Source organism: Dermacentor silvarum, chromosome 6 (genome assembly GCF_013339745.2).
Source record: "Dermacentor silvarum isolate Dsil-2018 chromosome 6, BIME_Dsil_1.4, whole genome shotgun sequence".
Taxonomy (NCBI): Eukaryota; Metazoa; Arthropoda; class Arachnida; order Ixodida; family Ixodidae; genus Dermacentor; species Dermacentor silvarum.
The window spans coordinates 119,223,882-119,246,159 of NC_051159.1; the positions used below are offsets into that span (position 1 = coordinate 119,223,882).

General features: G+C 43.9%; 1 protein-coding gene across 1 annotated transcript in view; it reads right to left on the reverse strand.

Annotated features, from left to right (window-relative positions):
• Nucleotides 1-22,278, reverse strand: part of LOC119456853 (uncharacterized) — a 103,499-nt gene that overhangs the window by 47,060 nt on the left and 34,161 nt on the right. The window contains exons 2-3 of the mRNA XM_049669428.1: nt 14,588-14,623; nt 9,677-9,817 (exon numbers count right to left, since the gene is read on the reverse strand). Of these exons, the coding sequence (XP_049525385.1) occupies nt 9,677-9,817; nt 14,588-14,623 (177 nt within the window). The remainder of the gene's footprint in view (nt 1-9,676; nt 9,818-14,587; nt 14,624-22,278) is intronic.

A 22,278-nucleotide genomic window follows, 5' to 3' on the forward strand; every position in this document is an offset into this window, starting at 1 on the left:
ATATTGCGTGGCTGCTAACACAAAGAACGATCTAAATATAATGCAACACAAATTACTTTTCAAGTGTTTGGTACTCAAGTGCTGTGACGCACTTTATATAATCCTATAAAACTTGTATATGACGCACAAGCTCCACTGATCTCTTCTGCCGAAGGATTTGTACGAGGAACGTTGTTCAATAATAACGTATGAAGACATTGTCGTAACGTAAGTATTTTGATCAATTTCTAAGAAAAACCGAACAGAAAATAAATAACATGCATGCCGGTAGACGAACGGGGATCTCAGCTAAAAAGAGCCGTGCTTGAGAGGTTCAGCAGTCGGGTGAAGAGATTATAGCACCTAGGAACTGCGGATATGTGTGATATAAGACAGAGAACTCCCCCATAAGAAAATTGGGTTGTCAAAAGCCCCGAGATAAGCCTCACCCCGCTATCCTGTAGGTGGTATTATGTCAAAGAACGGAAAAGCTTTGAAAAGATCCTTCGCGCGAAATTTGATCTGACAGAGTTGTTTGCGTCTCAACGACAGGGACAACACAGAATATTTGTGAAGATATTCAGCGGCGATCCTATATTTAAAGAAACGCTCTAAGAACCTGTAAAATTGATTATAGATAGATAGATAGATAGATAGATAGATAGATAGATAGATAGATAGATAGATAGATAGATAGATAGATAGATAGATAGATAGATAGATAGAAAGTGAGCGATCTTCTGCCAGCACAACACATCGCATCATAGCGATTGCAGGGATGGTAGTGGATTATAATAGAGATACGCCGCCTGGGCTCACACTGACAAGAAATTTTCAGTGAGCAGTGACTTCAATAAGAACACAATCACATTGAGTGCGTTGCCTGTGTTTTTGTGGACCATCTTTTGGTTTTTAAGATTGTTTTCGCGGCTTGATTTATATTTTGGAAACATGTGGTCTGGCGAGCGCACAACGCCGATATATCGCACTACCTTTTATTTTGTTTATGAATGTGCGCATTTTATACGTAGAAGTTATGGCGTTAATGATGGCTCTGGAGATAGGTATTTTCACATTAAAACAGCAACTGCTGTCCGAAATGGTGACCGTCACATATACGGTGATTAAAATGCCGCAGAACTTCGAAGCAGAACACGCCCCTTTTAAGTCTGACGGCCAGTGCTCGTTGGACGGAATTCGTGCAGCGACGAATAAATAAAACTTCCTGGCATGGTTTACCAGAATTGAACATAAAATCGGAGCTGAATTGTCATTGTCAGTTGAACCGGAACCCAACCAAAGCGTTACTTTTTTCGTCATCTTGGAACCGAACTCGAACCGGAACCAATTGCGTAGCGCCGCCCAGTCATGACAAGAGCAAGGAGGTTTAAAAGAATCGATCGGGTGGCAGCCCCCGCAGTTTCTTACCATAACAGGTGAAGCCAGTTTCGGTATACTTCTACCCTGAAAGGGGGCAGCGACAGCTGAAGTCTGTTCGCAGCTCACTTAATTTTGCTCAGTTGTTGTAAAGGTTATCCTTATTGGAAAATAAACGGATCGTGGTTTCTGGACAAAGTGTTACCCTAGTATGCGTATTGATATCATGATGCGCCATAAAATATGACAACACGTTTAGGCTTCCTTCTTAAATCTGTGAAAGCAAGAAAGACGTAGAAAAATATTTGTTCGAGCAAATTAACCGTCCTAAATAGCACGGAGAAGGAAGAAAGCGCTTGGTGGAATCCCCGCTATTCGACAACGTTCTTTGGTGCCTATAAGAAAATGACGGCGGTCGAGCTTAACTTTTGAGACGGCGTCTCCATTGCAGCAATTTTTTACGCGTAAGCGTGGATGGCCGGTCTGAAATCGGCGAGATTATATTTGAACCCCGAAGGAAGCAAGAGCCGGAGGAGGAATACACATGGAGGTGGAAAAGAGCATCGCCGCGTTCGCGCCCTTTCTAGTTGTGCTTCCACGCCGCGGTGCTCCCTGTACATGTTTGCGGCATCTCTTCCTTGCATGTGTAACAATATGCTCTTCCCTGTGGCACACCCCGCGTCGCACCATAGAGATCAATATAGCGTCTACAGCCGTGAACGTAGGAAGCATTTCCACAGCATATTGAGTCATATTGGCTTCATTTATTAGCACTGGGAGGTGTTAGGTTAAAGGATAATAAAGAAGACTGAATAGTACTGTCATCAGGTGTTTCTGGTGTGGTTGCCAATAATGCTTTTTACATATGAAGGCTTAACCTCCTGTTTCCCCTGAGCAAGCACGGAGGCTGTTCAGGATAACGTATTGTCGCAATTGCTTGGTACTTCTGTCTCCATCGACACACAGTCTGTAACTGTTCTTTAAGCAGCTGGTGTTACCAGTAGTTCCGTACTAAGCCTCTCAGGTATTACTTCCGCCTCCTAAGTGAATATTATTGCGATAGCAATTATATGGACACTCCAAAGCAGATTTCTGCCGTCGGCGTCGCCGTCGTCGTCGCCATCGCCGTCGCCGTGAGGTTCCGTATGACGTCAATGGAGATGAAATCGTCGCCGCGCGCCGCCGAACGCTCTATGTGCGAGTGAAAGGGCGCGAGGAACGCGCGCTTTCACGGGGAGTGAACCCATGGCGGAGAACAAACGCGCGTTCTGCCCCGTGCTCCCTTAAGGGCTGCAGAAGTAGGCGTCTCTTTCCTCCTTTACAATCACCATATATGTAGAGCAAATGCGCCTTCTTCCGCCGCGCGAAAGGCCTTGGGGGGGGGGGGGGGGGGGGAGGGAAGGGAGGCGACGTGTAGCTGCGGCACCAAGCGCCTATTTATATCAGAGGCTCCGGCAACAGTCACCAACGCCGCACGCATTTTGTGCGAACGCGAGCAAAACCCCGACGGCGTCGACAACAGTTCTGCGTCTTTTCGGTGCTGCTGCATGTCCAAATTTATACAGCTGATAAAGCTGAGCCGTGCTCCATCAAGGGCTGCAGAAGATAGCGCCAACCTTTCCCTTTCCCTCAAGAACCACTTATCAAAGCTACCATCATTACTCCGTATAGCTCTCTACAAATTTGCTATCGCAATTGATGCTTCACCTTTCAGGTGAAACTGCGACAATTTTTTTGGAGCTCAAGCTAGTTGGCGTCCAATGTGCAGAAAATGTTTTACGTATAACCTCCACGACCCGCAACCGATCTCCCCTGTATATACGTCACCGTCTTCAGCATGTGAAGCAATCTTGTCCGGTTTCTAGAGTCTATAAATTTTGTGCGGTTACAGATACGCAGTGTTCTACCACAGTATGTTAGTGTCAGTTTGTAAAACATACTTCGCATTCTTTTTTTTACTTTCTGTGCAACAATTTATGTGTACAGACTGAACCTTTCCTTTTATTGCTTATTTCTCTACTACGCATCAAACTTCGGGAAGTCAGTAATTATTATTGCACTGCTATAATATCTATACGAACCCTCCACCAAGAGGTTTCACAGTTTCACCTCTGAATGAACCATTGACAGCAATAGAAAGGTTCACCCTTGCGTTTCTTCTCCTCCGACTGTGTCGGCGTGAAGCAGCATGCAAGGGAACTCCAGCTGGGAAACAGCGCTCTTGCAGCTACCAGGCGACTCATAACGTTGGCATAATGACGGGCATCACCTGTGACGTTGCAGACATCGGATTTCAATGGTGCACGAGATTATACCGACGGTAAATCGTCGGTGTTAATCAGTGCTCGGTGAAATATAAGATAACGTTAGCATGACGCTTGCTGTCAGCTCCGCTCAGAGCAGTACATTTCCGCAGCAGCTCAGCAGGAACACTATATAGTGTGCTTACAGTCGTTTGTGCACAACTGACTTGCCAGAAGTGGAAGACCGAAAGCTGAGCTGCCAATGTCGTCACCGAGGCAATCGAGCATAGAGTTGACGGTGCGTCCGTCGTTGACGGACGCATAGAGCATAGAGTTGACGGTGCGTACTTCGCTTCGTCGTTTTAGCAGCCAAACAAACTCGGAGTCTCTGGAGACCCTCTAACCCTTCGCGTGCTAGCCGCGCAATACTCCGGTGAGTGGGAGAGCATGACAACAGGGGCTGTGGCGGCGGGGGCGAAGTCGCTGCTGCCGTTATTTCGCCTCGAGCGTGCGTATAATTCCTCTCTAAATAAGAAACAACAGATTCACCGTAAGGGTGAATCAATGAATGTGATAGCAACATGTTAGAAGAATTCACGAAGTGTAGAGGCTGGTAGCTGTAGTGACAGTATCAATTGCAGTTAACGTAAGCTGACTAAGTTAACGTGCATGGTGTAGCATGTGTATCCACAGACAGGGAAAACTAGATAACCGCAAGCAGCATCGGTTAGAACTGCCGGGTCACGTCGGCGTTGTCGCCTTGTGTTGACCTCACATTCCCGTACTGCGGCTTGCATACGCCGGGTACGATTTGTGCGTCGGCTTCGCGCTTTTGAACTGAGGCGTGTTGTCGCCGTTGTCGCTTAGCATCGCCCTCCTGTTCTGCCAGCGCCACGTCTGTGCACCTTTGGGGTTGAGCTTCAGCGTGCACAGCGCACTCAGCAACATATTGTTTCAGCATCTGGACTAACGGAGTGGTCTTTGTGCGTATGCGGGCCCGCCTTGCTTCACTGCGATTAGCTTAAGAATGGAGCTTTTCAGGCGGCATTCTGACAACACGCGGAGGCATGTTTGCGCGATGGGAGGGACCCGGTGCTTCACTGCGGAAACCACGCACCGGCAGGTACTATTCTAGCTACCGTACTTTGGCTACTACCTGGGAGAAAACAATTGCACAAACTGACAGGGTGTGGATGGTCTGCATATATAGTCGGCGTAGGCTGTTTTACAATTCCTTCCAGCAAGCGATGTTGTCTAACATGAGGCGTTAGAATGCAGCTTCTTCTGAGCACCAGTCTCTGCGATTGGGACCCGAATGCGAATTGAAATTAATTCAAGGGTTTTACGTGTCAAAACTACAACTTCATTATGAGGCCCGCCCTAGTGGGGGACTCTGGTATAATTTCTACCACTAGGCGATCTTTAACTTGCCCCCAATACACGGGACACAGGCGTTTTTGTATTTCGCCAACACCAACACGCTTAGCCATCTCTCGCTATCTGGCGTTCGAATTCTGACACACAGTGAAATCGTACAGTTAATGGGTGAAATGGTCTTCAGAAAACATGTTATCACTAAGGAAATGAGTATCTGTTTGTGCCATTAGTGATGGTGGCGAGAAATGGCCTGTTGTGTTGAGAAAACGCTCCTGCATGAAATGCTGCGGGAAATGCTTACTGATGATCTTTTGAAATTACGAGGGAATGCAAATGACCTATATATATATATATATATATATATATATATATATATATATATATATATACCACCATTACTTGCGCTTCGTTCCTCGAAGAAGGGCGTGTGTTTTGAGTGCGCTTCTGAACAGCGCCTTACAATTTCGTGAACGCAGTTTCGATCATGTGTTCGGGATTTCAACGTGTTGCCACGTAATATTAACGCAATTATTTCGCATTTACAGCTTTTATCGCCACGGCATATATCATTTTGTGATCATTCATCATTAGGTTTCATATACAATTTGGGGTTCCAACATGTTGCGCGGCATTTACATTGCATATCGACGCATGCCGGCCTTGGCCACACAAAACCAATTGCGGGATACTCTTCACACCTTTGCTGTCAAATGAACAATGTCCCGAGCATGTAGTCCCGGTATGTCTGTCCTGCTGACTTTTCTCTAGTATTCAGCAGTCAGTCACCATAAAAAATATTGCAGTGGATCGGGCCATATTTAGTAAACTAAGCGCGCTTCGAAAAATGCAAATGAATCATACCACGTCTTTGATGGTCGAATCGCACTTATAGAGAAAGCAGGACCTGGCTCCTATTTTTTTTTTGTCGGCTGTCTTGTAGGGCATTGAGAGCGTGGGACGCACCCCTCCTATGAAGTACCCAAAATACAAAGGTTGGAGTAGAAATCATGGCCACAAGGAAAACGGTTTTGAATTTCAACTGCTCGGTAAATTCATTGATTGAACAACTTTATTGAGAGACATTTATTGAGAAACTGCCACGCATATGGAGCCATAGCGCTTGCGGACGATAGTTAAAAGCAGTTTTTACGAATTTGTGGTAATTAATGTGCTTAAGGCTTGATTATCCTGTCTTTTAAATTATTCTGAATCATGTAAATTTATTTTGAACCAGTTTTGATCAATTCTGCACCTGTTTTGACCCTGTTTTGAGCCCTTGCTTTTCAGCGTGTTCGTGGTAGATCACACGCGACGGACGCCGACGACAGCCCCGGCCCCTGAAGTGCTTCGCATTTAAAATAGGAGTAGCTACAGAAGGACCAAGAGCCAAAGGCGAATGCAGAGCCGGTGAACGCGAAAAAGAGGCGGCTTGCTGCCGGGCGCATGAGACGAAAGGAAAGCCTAAATATAAAAATATTATGCGGCCTCAATGGCGTCTTAGGAGGAAATCAATATATGCAATGTGGGCGCATTTGCGCATTCACGGCGTCGCTGAGGCTGATTAAATGACTAACTCTAATGTGACTACAACACAGCCCCTAACTTAGAACGTTTGTTCGTTTATGTACAGTGTTCAAGAAAAGCAACAACTTCGCGCACCACAAATTTCGTTTGCCACACACACACACACACACACACATATATATATATATATATATATATATATATATATATATATATATATATATATATATTAGTAATGATTCTCGAACCTTATCTTAGCCCGCTTAATACTATTAAGTCGTTGCAGTGCGTTTACTACGAATTTCTGAATATGCGCTTGTTATCAGCATTCCATTCCGAGAACGTAGGCGCACAGTTCTTGAGCTGAAGGGCTCGGAGGCTGCGAGAGAAGTTTGCCTTGAGAGCTGCGCAGGAACTTTTGACACCTACATGTACCCGTTGCGAACGGTGAACTATGTGTCGGGCTAGTTGCGACACAAATGGATTACCGCACGGAAAGCTGTTTAAGCAGAGCACAGCAAACATTTCGTTTTTACATGAGCTTACCGCAGCTTCCACGGAAGGTCCAAGCCGTGACCGATGTTTCCCGAAAGACTAAGCCCCTTGCAGTCCTATAATCCGTCTTCATACTTCGCTAATAATTTTACAGAGGTACATGAAATTGGATCAGCGCACTGTCTATGGCCCACGAGAATTCTCGTTTGATGTTTGTTAATAGGTTGTAACAGGCCTGGCATACCTCACCCTGTGACGGCTTCATCTTATAGCCTCGTACATTGCAAAGACCGGTGCCGTAACCAAACGTTCAAGTAGTGGCAATGTTGATATTGCTTAACTTCTACGAACCGGGCTCACACAACCTCGACTTAAGACTCCACTACACTAGCACGGGATACAAAAGAAAATGCTTCATTTATATACAGGGTTTAGCTAACGTTCTGACAAAATGCAGTGTTGGCGGTTGCTGTAGCAACCACCACCTTGTTGTTATTGTGATAAGCTCAAAGTGTGAGCACTTTGAACGCTACGCCTACAGAGTCCGCCGCCTCTATTCGATTGCTGCGACAGAAGATAATAAATGTTGCAGAGGCTGTCAGGACGAAGTATAGTCTGCCACAAATGTTTGTGACACACAGTAATCACAAAAAAGGTATGAAGTTACGTGGAACCTGTGCAAATAACGCCGAACTCGCAGTTTCAGTTTATATTACTCTTGCTACGCAACCATTGGCCCGTTAACATGAAAGTGACATGCCTTAACCACAACCTACTGTACTCCAAACTTGCCCACAGAGCAGAACGCCAGTGCGCCTGTGGTAGCTCATCTTTCGGTCACTATGAACCGTGTGGGCTTGCTAGCAATCTTATCTACACCGCACTTTTGCTGTCACCTGCTCACGCTAAGACGCAATGTTTGCGCGGCCATGCACTCTGTACGAAGGAAGAAAAAGAGAAGTGCGTTGAGTCAGCTAAATCCACGATAATGGCATGCTTCTATGTAAATCTCGACAAGGTAAGGCTTGTGCGATAAGGTTTATAATCGTTCCCTGTTTACGCATGTGCGTGAAAAATGAATCAAGGCAGTTTCTACAAAAGGTGAGGCTGCCCTAGTGTCATTACACATCCAGAAAACGTAGCTACATGCATTAGAAACTTATACGTAAATGTTGTATGATTAGTAAGATGGATTGATAAATTTAATTTTATTCTGTGGAATTTCCTGAAATCATTTGCCACCGATGTCAAATTTGCATTGCGAGCAAGTTAGGCTAAGGCTGCGCTAAATAGTTTTGTACCAAGAGTTTGGAGCAAATAAGTTGTGCTGGTGCAAAAAAGAAAACAAAGAAAGAAAGAAAGCCGTATTACTGTTTGTATATGGTTTATCGCGCACGCTTTCGTTACTTACTCTTCTCTTTCAACGACCCGACTCGCGACAATTAGCCTCGGCACCTTATGACTGCAGATTGGAAGTGCGGAGCCTTTATTTTACTTCCTATGATTTTAGGCCGGAACTTCAAATTAAAAACTGAAGCCATGATGCAGTGCTTTCAATACATCGATCCATTGTATATTAAGTATAAGTACGGCGCCGGCCGTACTAGGAGCACGCCACAGGTAATCAGCGAGAAGAAAGTTTAGCAGTATCAAAGTAAGCTACACGGTGAAAAATTTTATTCAGTAAATAAGCGGTTTTCGGTGGTATACAATACATTACCCGGTGCCACAAAGCCTGTCAGAAAACGACAGTCCTCGATCGATAGTATACAAACAGATCCACCGTCATTTTTAATGAGTTTGCAAGATTTCGAATTTGATGGTGACTAGACTAGCCCCTGTGCCTTATCGCCGCCTTTCTAATAAGATACGCAGAAGATACAGCGACCTGTAAATGAAGCATGGAAAACATAAATGTTGGTACTACGCTCTACTGGTCATTCGACTGCGGTGATCTTTAACATGGAAAGGCAGGCTGCCCTACCGGAGGAAAAAGCTGTGTACACGCTTGAGGTACACTCTGAGCTTTTTCTGCTATTGTCAAGCAAAGAAGAAAAGAACAACGTAAAAGTAAAGAAAAAGAAAGCTTTCAACTGCTCCAGAAGCGACTGTTAGAAATGGTACCTTCACAGAGGAAGAGCAAATAAAACGGTTCACTAAGCTCGTGCTCGAGAAATCAGACCATTCTTCACTAGCATAGTCACAAAAACAAAGAAATAAATGCGCTGAAAGTATTTTATTGCTGAGGTACCAAATTGGGATGCTGTATTTTGTTTGTAAATAAACCCTTTGAAATGTTGGCTCAAAGGCAGATAAAAATTTTCACTGTCGCGAACATTAAAATACATCAAAATACGAATATAATAAATAAGACGGTCGAGTATAACACTCGTACAGCGCGCGCGGCAGTGCTGTAATCATTCATCCATGGTTGCTTGGGAGGGGTAACACGAGCGCCCCCTTGAGCAGCCTGCGGTCGCTCCGGACCGCAGGCTGCTCCGTAGAACACCGGCAGGTGTGCAGGTCAGTCAGTATATATACAGTAGGTCGTGGCCTTAACCAAACGCAACTTCACAGTTGTGGGAATCCCTCTGCTCAGCTTTTGTGCTCGACTGCACGCGTGCAAAAAACGCTCAAGAGGCATAAGTGTCTTCCAAGGTATTTCATATTTGTACACGTACCCTTGACGCATTGCCTGTTGTTGATGTTGACGGGGTGCTCCGGCCGGCACTCGCACCGTCGAGAAGTGTGGTTGCAGAATACGTGGTGAAGAACACTGCTGCAGGTCTGCTTGCACGGATCGCCGATGTAGAATCCCACACCTGTTCCAGCGACAAGAAAAAGCGTGACCACACTGCATTTCAGGCGGAGGAAATCTCCACGGCACTACTGGGACTCGCCGAACACGTGTGGTTAATCGGTGAGAGTTTGAAGCCTCTATCGCGGAACTACCGCCTTTCCTCAAACAACGGGATTAATGGCGATCTTGCCTTCTAGCCAGAGTAAAGCGTAATTGTAGTGTACGCAGGAGATTTGCTTGTGGCGGCTTGACATGAGCCACTCCGGACGATCAGAAATTAATCCTATTTTCTGTTCGCTGACTCCACCACATGCCTCCAAACTTCACAGTTCCATACCGCCAGCACGATATGCTGCCTTGGGTATTTCTTTCACGTCTATTGGCCCCTATTGTTTCTTTGCTAGACCTTGTATAACACATTACTCCTAATTTCAGCTAGGTTATCAGCTACGCTTGTTTACTTCCTAAGGCAAATTGCGTTTATTTATTTATTTATTTATTTATTTATTTATTTATTTATTTATTTATTTATTTATTATTTATTTATTTATTTATTTATTTATTCATATTACCCCACAGGCTCCAGTGGAGCATTGCGTAGGGAGGGGGGGGGGGGAGGTTACAGAAAAAAGGCAATAAATAAGGCATAAAAAGAACTACATAGTAGGAAAAAAACCAGTAAATTTGTACATTGGAAGGGAAATAGGAACACTGGTAATAATAAAAAAAGGATATATTAATACAGAGTCAAGAGAACATATGAAGTTGCAATTGTTCACAAAATTTGGCAGAATATTTTATTGAAACAATATCATTTGGAAGGTTATTTCATAGTGCGATGGCGCGTGGCAATGCAGAATTATTGAATGACTGTGTGCGGCCAAAAATGCGCCTGAAGCTGAGATGATTATGAAGTCGACTAGATGTGCGAGAAGGAATTTCAAGTGACAAACGGCTGGACCACGAGTTATAGAAGTATTTATGAAAGAGGCATAGAAGGGCAACAGAGGGGCGGGAATCCAAGTCAGGAAGGGAAATATCACGTTTAATTTGGGTAATGCTAGATTGACGACTGTAATTAGAAGTTATAAAGCGGGTAGCACGATTTTGGATGGATTCCAATTTGTTTTGCATAGGAGCTTACGTTGTGCATGCAGAAATCGAAGAACCACGATTCTAGGTAGCACAAATAAACTAATCAAGCACGAGAAGGAGCTTCGAAGGAAATTAGCTATAGTATAGAAGAGACAATAAACACTTCCAAGTAACAGTGAACGTAAGAACAAATATATTCTGAGCCACGAAAATTCCCACTCGGGGTCACCAAATTCGTGCAGAGTGACTCAAGTCACTTCTATTCGTTAAGACCTTTGTCCCAAACAGCTATCTGCACATCCCATTGGTATCAGCATGATCGGCAATGTTTTCCACATCTGTTGTCTTGCCTGTTTGCGAAACACAAAACGAAATTTCGCCATGACTTCCCCGTACAAGGTGGAACAATTTGTCGGAGAACGCTGGTGGCACTGACGTTATCACAGTGCCATGTCTATATATATATATATATATATATATATATATATATATATATATATATATATAGTAACAGGATTTTTCAATGGGCGACGCGTATTTAGGGGAATCAGAAGCACAACTTCGCGGTTATCTTAGGTTTATTATTTACCCAACAGTTTCGGTCGGTGGACCGACCTTTCTATATATATATATATATAAATATATATATATATATATATATATATATATATATATATATATATATATATATATATATATATATATGTTCAGCATTATTATCATCAGCCTATATTTATGTCCACTGCCGGATGAAGGCCTCTCCCTGTGACCTCCAATTTACCCGTCTTGCGCTGGCCGATTCCAACTTGCGCCTGCAAATTTGTCAACTTCATCACCCCACCTAGTTTTCTGCCGTCCTCGAGTGCGCTTCCCTTCTCTTGGTATCCATTCTGTAACTCTAAGGGTCCACCGGTTATCCATGCTACGCATTACATGGCCTTCCCAGCTCCATTTTTTCCACTTAATGTCAACTAGAATATCGGCTATCCCCGTTTGCTCTCTGATCCACACTGCTTTCTTCCTGTCTCCTAACGTTAGGCCTAACAATTTTCATTCCATCGCTCTTTATGCGGTCCTTGACTTGTTCTCGAGCTTCTTTGTTAGCCTCCAAGTATCTGCCCCACATGTCAGCACCGGTAGAATGCAATGAGTGCACACTTTTCTTTTCAACGACAGTGGTACGCTCCCAGTCAGGATTTGGTAATGCGTGCCGTATGCACTTCAACCCAATTTTACCTCCATGCACACCAACCCACTATATATATATATATATATATATATATATATATATACTTGTATGGGAGGCATTGTTATCAACCTTTCTGTAGCTTAAAGCTAAAAAGCAAACCTATACATGTGTTCCAAAAATGAAGCTTCGCAATAAAAGCAACATTCATTCGTATCTATAAATCTACGTGATGCGGTCGGCTGGACGACACTTTCTCTGTTCCAGAACATTCCTCTCTTTGCAGTCTTCCGCAAAGCTGACTTGACACAAACACACACGCACACCCTGACAGACATTATATATATATACTAAGAAGTATAGGCGCACGTAGAAAATCAAAAAAGAAATTAATTTCGACGTTTCGGTAGGGTTCCGGCCTGCATCAATAGTCGATGCAGGTTGGACCCCGGCAGAAACGTCGAAATTAAATGTTCTTGCGTTTCTACGTGCGCCTGCACTTGTTTTAATTTAATAAACACGGGATCCGCAGAAATTATACCTTCACACACACACACACACTCACACACACACACACATATATATATATATATATATAACTGCTAAATGTCAGTCATTAGTGAATGCATGGGAAAGCTAAACTTTTGTATCCTTTGTTCTTGGCCATCTCTTTGTCCCTACAGTGGCGAGAAAATTCGCCTAGGTTTGAGGTCCGCTCAAGTTCGAGTCTACATAATAATATTTTCAGGAAGCTTAGGAAAACAACTATATTTCAGGATCACGGGCAACTCTGAAGTGCTTGAGCTCATTTTCTATGCTTTAGGGATATTTCGTTTCAAGAAGAAGATAGCTAAAGTTCTGTATAGTGCCGCAGCAGCACGAGACGTGCTCTAATAATTTGGGATACATGAGTGGCTAGAATTTATGCCTTAATAACTTAAGCCACTTCCCCCCCTCCCTCACTCCCACCCCCTCTATTTTTTTTATAACGTCCAGCCTGCGCCCCACTGCCTTTGAATGTCTGGGAGGAAAAGCCACCGAGCTGGAAACAACCTTTGCAGCTCAAGAATATTGGGCCCAGAATTCGCAGTAGTAGTAAAAGCAGGCTCAAAAATAAAAGAGAGGTAACCGTGATCTCACGGGAGCACTGCAGCAAAAGTCCGCAGAAGAACGCAGTATTTCAGGCTCGCAAAAACCCTCAAAAAAGAGTGTTTGAGAAGACATGCCTCATATTTATCACTTGCCAGTTCGCAAGCACATGAACAGCAGACAGCGTGCCATCTTACCCGCTCAACAGCGATATGATAAATTCGCGGAAGTGAAAGTGTCCTTTGTGAAAAACCGTGGGGGTCTTTTGTACGTGGACGCGGCGTTCGTTCAAAACTACTAAGGAAAAAGAATAAAAACTGGAATCGCGATAGCGTCTTCTTTTATCGTCTTTTTAAATCTTTTGCTTTATAACGGTGGAAATGGTCCGTTTGGAAGAATGTATAACGGCGTCTGCTTACATACTTTTAGACGAGCCGGGCCATATAACAAACGTCAGAAGTGCACCAAGAACTTGTGTGGATAGATGTTTTAGTACTTGGAAAGCCAGCAAAACCCATAAAGAACGGTGGATATGCAAAGACGATATTGCGCGTGCCTGAACTAGTTTTTGCGCCCGCTCTCTGAAGAAAATAAATGTTGCTGTAAAGCAATGCTAAAACGGATAGAATGAAGGTGCTTTGTCGTAACATACGAGGGTTGCTGGACACATGTGCATAGAAGATGTCACGGATCCCATTGGTGATAATGTATTATACTGGTAGGCACCGTGTCCTTTCATAACGCGAAACGAGAAAAGCGGGACCTCCTAATATTCTTCTGCTGTAAAATGTATTCTTACATTATCCGGTTTGATATCGCGCGCCACACATCTTTAGAGCGTGAGTTGGCGCAAGAGAAGAATGATTTCGGCAGTAAAAGGCTATTGCAATGAGACCCGCCGTCATAGCAATTTTTTTTGCGCAAGCTGAACAGAAAAAAAAATAGCTGGCCTCTACGCGGATAAAATGTACGGAACTTCAAATCCGCTAAAACGTTTGCAGAACCATTTTAATAGTTCATAGGGGAGTCTTGAGCTGCAAGGACTATAACTCTATGGCGGGAGAATCGATAATTATGTTTTTGCTCCAGCTAGATTCGATGCGTGATTAATAGCAAACGTGAAGCACTTGATTGATGGAATGTGATTGAATGAGCATTTCGTACATGACGTAAAATGGCGCCAGCACGTTTTAAATGGCATAGACGGGTTGCGAAGTTTAAACTTTTTGTGTGAAGTCCGACAAAAAAAAAAAGTGGGGAACAAATACGTATGGCGCATTCAACTACGTGTTTGTGAAACCTCATACGCTTGTTTAGTTCAGGATTTTGAAATTAATTTTCTCTCTGATGGCTTCACCTGGATATTTTGTTCTTGAACTTCCGTTCAACTTTGAAACAGGAAAAAAAAAAACATTTACTCACTCGTAGTGCGATGTCTTGCTCCAACTCCTTCATTCTCTGCAAGGAAAACAATGGCTTCTTAGAGAAAGAAAACTTCACAAAGTAGTAACAGAAGCTGACTGTACCGATTCAAGTAATGGTGATGCATATGTATATATAGTAAACGAGTCTTTCAACGTGCACAGTAAATATTAGATACAAACTATTTTAAAAAGAAGGCCGCTTTATTACATTGAATGACTTAGACTAGAAACGTTTGCCTACTTTTTTGACAAGAGCGAGCTTTCTAAGATTAATTTTACGAAAACAAGATGACGCAAATACTTCCTGGAAAAATGGCTGCCTGTGTACGTCGTGAGTACTTCTTTACCAGTTAGCAATTCCTTTTTTCTTCCGCGAAGAAGCCTTCACAAAATACATGATCACGTGTAAAATGGCCTCATATAGCCAATACATGAAGGGCTTTCAAAAAGCAAGAAACATTATATGGTATGAAGTACTATAACTGTGAGCCTACCTTATACCGGAAAAGCAAAGGTTTATAAGATTGTGAATACACTTTCATTCCTAGAGCTTCAGAACATTTTGCAAAAAGGACACTGCGTAATACAACGAAAAAGAAATCATTCGCTCTTCTAACCTCCGTATTCATAAATGCATATTAACTTGAACACCATGCTTGATTTGATCGAAATATGCATAGTGTAAATCCGTCTAGGAAAATGCAACGACCATCTTGGGCTCGTTCATGCCAGACGTCATTTAGATCAAGTAAAGCATGGGCTTCAAGTTAAGATGTCTTTCTGCATACGCGGGTAAGTGTCCAACAAAGTGAGCAGTAAACTGCCTAGAAATACACGAAAATGTATATAAAAGCTGGTTTTGGTGCACAACCGAGGGACCGCACCTAAGCGGTCACATTTTAAAGCGATTCTTCCTTTGCCTGCTTTCCCGGGTTTGTCGTGTCTGCTGCGTGCTGGCAAGCTACGTATCCTGGTTGGTATGTTTGTGGATGTACATCTACAAAGGTTATATACCCACCAAATTCTAGTATGAGCGAACGCGCTTGTGTAACACTTCTACGTCGATCGACAAAGTAGTACAAGTAGGCACTCTTCTGTTCTTCGAAAAAAAAAAAAAAACACGAGGAAAAATAAATTCCCACATAATAACTGAACAAAGAATTTCGGTTCAGAGTTTATACAATGGCGCAAATTATTGAATCCACTGTTTGACTTACTTGATTTTCGTTCAGTTATCAATTCAGTAGGCGCAACTAAGGGCTTGCTCGCTCTTGGCTAATCTTCCAGAATTGGTATGTCCCACTGTTTCCTAAGTACCAACTCGTTAAATGTAGCTAGATATGTGCCGTACTTCTCTGTACCTACATCTGTCATCACCATTCTTGCGTCACCAAGCGTCATACGTCACCTTCGTCGTCATCGTCGTGACATACACTGTAAAGGATTGCTGGCTCTCCCGTAATTGAGAGTAGATGTAAGCATGAAATGCCTACCACATGGCGCCTTTTGCTGCCTGGGGTGCTTTTCCGCTTTTCTTCTTCCAACAGTGCAGCGCGCTCAGCGTCTGTCGCTACATTTTTAGGAGCGAAGCTCCTTAGGCTCTCACGATGTCTGTTGTCGCCGTTGTCGTCGTAGCTCCCCGTCGCGCATGCAGCGCCCATACCGACCGCGCACAGATGTTGCGCTGCGCCGGCGCCGCTCCGAAACCCCTCTCCGAGCAAGCGCACGACGTCATGCGCAGAACCGTTCGCAGAGCGCACGCAGCGCGCATACCGACCACGCGCAGGTGTTGCGCCGGCGCCGCGCCGCTGTCGCTACACTTAGCACTGCAGTATGGAGGAGCGCGAACGTAAGTGCAAACGTCGTGACTCTGATCCGACACTTCGAGAACGAGACGCGGCAACCCAACGGCAACGCAGCGAAGCTAACCCACGTGAAGCAGCAGCACGCCGGCAACGGCAGCAATACCCCCAAGCGAAAGCTCGAGCAGCAGCCGTAATCTTCCAAGGAGCTTCACTCCATCATGAGCATTTACTTCATGGATCGGCTGCCATTTTTTTTCCTTCTTGTCGCGTCGAAGTGGTCGTTGAAAAGAGAACAGGCAACCCTGTCCTCAGCGCCAAAAGATGACAATAAAGTGTAAGGTGCCCTGTATCTGCCTTCTGAACTTCGCTATTGGAAATGATAAATAAAACTGCGGCGTAGTAGAAGTTACAGCTTGAGGGATATTGTGTACAAACACTAGGGAGCGATTGGAAGCAAAGTTTTTTGTAACTTGTTTTGGCTGTAACTCACGTATGCAATGCGGTCCTGTACAAAAAAAAAAGGGGGGGGGGGGAGGGGCAGAGCTCGCATTTCGACTGGTTGCCCGGGTGATCTCGTTTTATGCTAGCGCGGATGCCCGGATGCTCGCGTTTGAGCCTGCTTGAGTGCCCGGATAACGGTTATGGCTTTTGGCTCAAGGTCACTTAAAGGACGTCGACAACGGGATCTAAAAGCATTTAATGCTTAAAACGCCGCAATAATTGGCGGCAAATATCTTGGCAGCTCTATTTCGAAGCATTTAACCGTCAAAATGGCGGCAGGTGGCAATTTTTTTAAGCGTACACGATGAGCTACTGAACGCAGCAAGCAAATAAGTATCGTTATTATCACGAGCAATTTCTTCTGGTTTTTTAACTGGGTATACGTGACTCTCTCTTTCTCTCCTTGTTTACGGCGATGGAAAATTCTTGTCGGAATGATGCTGATGCCTTGTAAAAAATTATAAAGTCTCTGTCATCTTTAAAGTACCGGCTAGTTTTTACAGTGTAGCTGCGTAAACGCCTCCCACAGCGCATCCACCTGATTCGGTGTTTTCATTTCATCGTGCTTGTCAGCGTATTAATAGATAAGCATAAACATTTCACGATGCTTAGGTTATAACCTTTGTCGTCGACAACCATAAACATTGAATGAGGCGACAGGCTACGTGCGATGTGAGTAAACACAATTGCATGCATCACCGTTGTACGGTATTTTGAATAAACCCTTTCGCTAAAGCTTCCCTTCATATGTATTCCAACTGTGTAATCTGGACCTGCATAATTTTTAGCACAATCCACGAGTAAATGGCCATTATCAGAATGACTTTGTGCTCCTGTAATACAGTCGTGGTCGATTTGATGCAGTATGCTCGATCTCCCCACTGGCGGTTTTATTTATTGGAAAATGTAAGCAAACATAAATTATCAGGTTTAATGTCCCGCAGCTGCACAGGCGGTTCTGAGGGACGTCGTATGGAGGAGAGCTCCGCAGTGATTTTGACCACCTAAAGTTCTAAACGTGACATAAAGTACTTTACATGTGCAATTTGAAGACCATGTTCATCGGTATGCGACGACCGTGGCTGGGAAGCGAACTCACGACCTCGTGGTCTGCAGCACTACCCCTAAGCCACTGAGCTGCCGAGGCGGGTAAAGTATAAGGAAGTTTGTGCACTCTCTCGACGGCATTTTGCAAACTTCCCCGTTTGTTTTTGGCACAAGATTTTGTACATAATTTTAGTAGCACAACAGACCACCGATGTGGAAACGTTGGCTCTCGAAATTTGGCCAATCTTCATATGTGGGCCAAGAAGGACTGAATACTTAATGGTGCAGTTTCGAAGCAGAACTTAAACAAAGCCGAAGCTAAAGTCGACCGATGCCAAGCAAATATGATTCACCGGGGTCACCAGGACCTCACGTTCACTCGACGGTACTCTCAACTTCTCCGCCATGCGGACCACCCAAACTGTTAACAATGCCAAGGGTACGAGAATCAGCAAAATTGGTTTGTGACTGGTCTCAGGTCGTCACACAGCGGCAGACGCAGGCTTAGCATAAAGTATAGCAGGCACCAGAAGGCAACCGTTGACAGCGGTTGGCTGCAACGTATGACCACACCGCAACAAAAATCGAGTACGCGAGCTGTTATGGTCTACTGCTTGTGGCACCCGTCTGTCTGAATTTTCGCTGCCATGTCTGTTACATGTCAGCAGCGAAAACTACTACAAGGGCTGTTGTGGTCTTCATAGGAGCACCGGATTCGAATCCAGGATTTAGAGAGACCAACGTGTTAAGTACTGCATATGTACGCATATCTTCTTGCTGACCGCCTCATCACTTTGCATCCCTCTTTTTAATCTCTTTGCGCCTTCCTCTGTTCAGAGTAGCAGACCACAGCATAACAACTGAGGTCCATCTTTCTTGTTTTATAATTATCCTCCATCCTTACATTAGTAAAGTGAAAAGGCCAACACACTAGGCCTTGCTGGTTAGATATAAAAACTGTACGAGACAATGTTCAAGGAGTAAACTCGTGAAGCCACAGATAATTTCTGAAAGAAGCATGAGCTTGACACGGAAGTTGTCACGGGGCGGCTATGAAATATCCGAGTTTGAAGAGACATAACTTTTACAGGCTGCCTGGTGGCACAAACTGCACCGCGGACGTGTTTTCTTTTTCTTTTTTATTGCGATAACAATTATATGGACACTGCAGGCGCATTTCTACCTTCGTCGTCGCCGTCACTAGTGCCGTCGGCATCGCCGTGATGTTCCGTGTAAAGTCCAAGGGCGATAACATCGTCGCCGCACGCCCTATGCTGTATGTACGAGTGAAAGCGTGCGAGAGCGACTCGACGATGGCGGCTCAATCGCGCGCCGCAAGGCACCGGGAGGAGGGGCGGGAGGCGTTCTACTCTGGCGGCTGCTGCGTATGGCACGGTCGTACAGGCACTATCTTGAAAGCAAACTGTGCTGAGTCACAGAGTCCATATGCGAGGACGTCTCAAACGCTTCATGTGCGTTGTGTTCTACACCCTTAGTTCGAGTTGAGACTTTTGTCTCAACTCGAACTGCGACTTTTTTTTTAGTATGCCACTTTAGAGAGGAAATACGTTCGTTGGTAAAACAGGCATCTGTTTGGGTCTCAAGAATATCTGCTGCATTGATTAAACCATAGAAAAAGCTTCTTTCACCAAGAAAACTCTCTGGCTTGCTTACCGTGGGGTTGAAAAATATGGCTTCAGCAAAAAAATGACAGTTTGTCGTCGCTAATGAGAAGAAAAAAGAAAAGAAAACAAGATTACGCGTAGCAGTTGATGGTGCAATGAATTAGTGGAGGAAATCTCCGCAGATTCAAGACAAATTTTTGCGGTATTCGTGCTTATCGCATTTGTCATGTCATATCCACTCGCCCACCACAACTTCATAGAGTTTCTCAATATCTCGTTTGCACATAAAGCTACTTGCGACGTCGGCGGCATATTTTATTCTCTGACGAGTTTCGCTACTAGCCCGACTGCGCACACTTATCCAAACGCTTTAGAACACCGTTAGAGAAGATTGCTTTACTGAGAAATCCTTGCGTTTCATTACACATCGCCCCTGTACAGCCTATCCAAAATAGGAATAAACGGATGAGGCCGAAAAGAACTGGTCACGCAACAGAAAGTAATGTTGAAGCCAGTGTAGTACGCATAAGTATTACATGTATATTCGGTACACCACAGGTGATTATCGCATGGAATGTAGTGTTGCTTCTCTTTTTGCTTTTTCCTTGAGGGTTGACTTGCAAAGCCATTTTCGAGGTATTCTCCTGTTGTTGTAAAGAAACGCATCGCTCTTAAAGATACATTCAAGTAGATCTGGGGTAAGCGGTTTGAATGGTTCTGCGACCTGGCGCAAATAGGCCTCTTTATCTCAGCTAAGTCTTTATCCCAGCTGCCCCTATGCTGCAGATACCATTTGTTTACTAAAGGAAAAGTGTAGCGCACGACCTATAGTCATACAATGTAACGTACTGCGAGTGACTAGCATTTAAGGATGTCGAGAGAGCAAATAATTTTAAGTACTCAAAAAGAGTGTAGCGCTTCTCCATTCGACGCGTACACAGCAACGCAAAAATGTTACAACGCATAGTTATCGTTCATTAAGAATTCGCGCCGTCAGTGTAACGACTCGATCGCGAAGCTAACATATCGGGCAATGATTACCGGAATTGCTCACTGTCTATGAGCGTGTACAGTCATTCACTGCAAAGCAATCGGCACCGGCAATAATGCGACGCACCCTTCAAGTGCGACTAGAATCCTTAGTAAACCACGGTGAAGCTAAACGAGTTCTAGCCGTTTTGAGTATGCTGTAGTGCCACGTGAACAATGCTAGCAGCACGCCCTCTAAGCCATTCCTGCTCCCGCTAAGTCATCGCTGCTGTAATGTATCTATGCAATGTAGGCGCATGGAGAACAAAAAAAGAAAACTCAAACTGTTACGATAAGTATGAGGCAAGATTAAAGTAACGTTGCTTGAAGTGATAAAATATTCTGATGTGGATTTATCTTACAAATTAGTATTCCTTGATCTAAACTACTAGATGAGGCGGCCATTACTTACACGTGAAATCAAAACTTCTAATTGAGTAATTAACATAATTACTCTAAATACCTTTTTAATTAATTATATTACGGCACTTATTTCAATGAACGAATTATAGTCGCTGAGTTCGCAAGGCGTATCCACTTGGAACGAATTCTCAGGACTGAACGAGTTTCGAGATAATAATTGGTAACGTGTCCGACGAAAGGCATGGGCGTTCCAGTTAACTTTGTGCTTCAATGCATAAAACAGCGTTTTCCTCAAAAAGTTAACTGTAACACCCATGCATTTTGTCGGACACTTAGAAAATTAATATCTCGAAACTGGTTCGGTCCTGAGAATTTGTTACAAGTGAATACGCCTTGCGAACTCAGCGGCTATACTTCATATATTGAAATATGTGGCGTAATGCATTTAATTAAACAGTTATTTAGCGTAATTACGTTAATTATTCAATGAGGCGTTTTGATTTCACATGTAAATAATGGCCTCCTCATCGAGTAGTTTAGATCAAGGATTATAATTGTGCTATCTGCCACAGGCAATTTTTATTAATTTGATGCAGCTAAAATGAAACACCCTGTATACGACTCTCGTAGAGAATCTGCGAAAAAAGGACCTTCCGCATGACTGACTAAAGCGCCTTGTGTTTCCCGAAGGATCAGTTATACCCCGTGGAGAAACTTCACGTCTCCTTATCACATTCTTAAGAGAGACTGGTCGATGGACATCTGGGGAAACACCACAATGATATTATAAGATACGCTCGGGTGGAGCAATTGCCGGTCTTGTTCGCCAGGATAAACCCGCTCGTTGCTACAACCCACCACCACCACCACCATCATCACCATCAAGTATACATACCTTGTCATTTCAAAATTAATAAAACAAACTGAAAAAAAGTCACAGAAAAAGGTGGACTAGGGAATATATACTTTCTTTCGTTGGCTCCCAGGTAAAAAATGGTATTAAGAGAGGCTTCTAATTGATATTTTTATATAATCAATGATGGTAACAACATAGAAAAGAGTTGGCATCTATTTTTTGTATATGCACTCAAAATTTCAACGTTCCATTTATTCTATTCTTGGTGTCCCTAATGTGGGTCCAAAGAGGCATGGCTGCCTGAGTAGTTTAGGGGGCCTTGGTCATGAGGCCCCCAGTCACGAGGAAAATCAAGAAAACTTCTTGTCTTTCAAGTATCTTCTCTGGTGAATGGTGGACTTGAATGTGCGGGAGTATGTTTGAACCCTTAGGGAGGAAAGAAATGCAGTTCAACGCAGAGGAT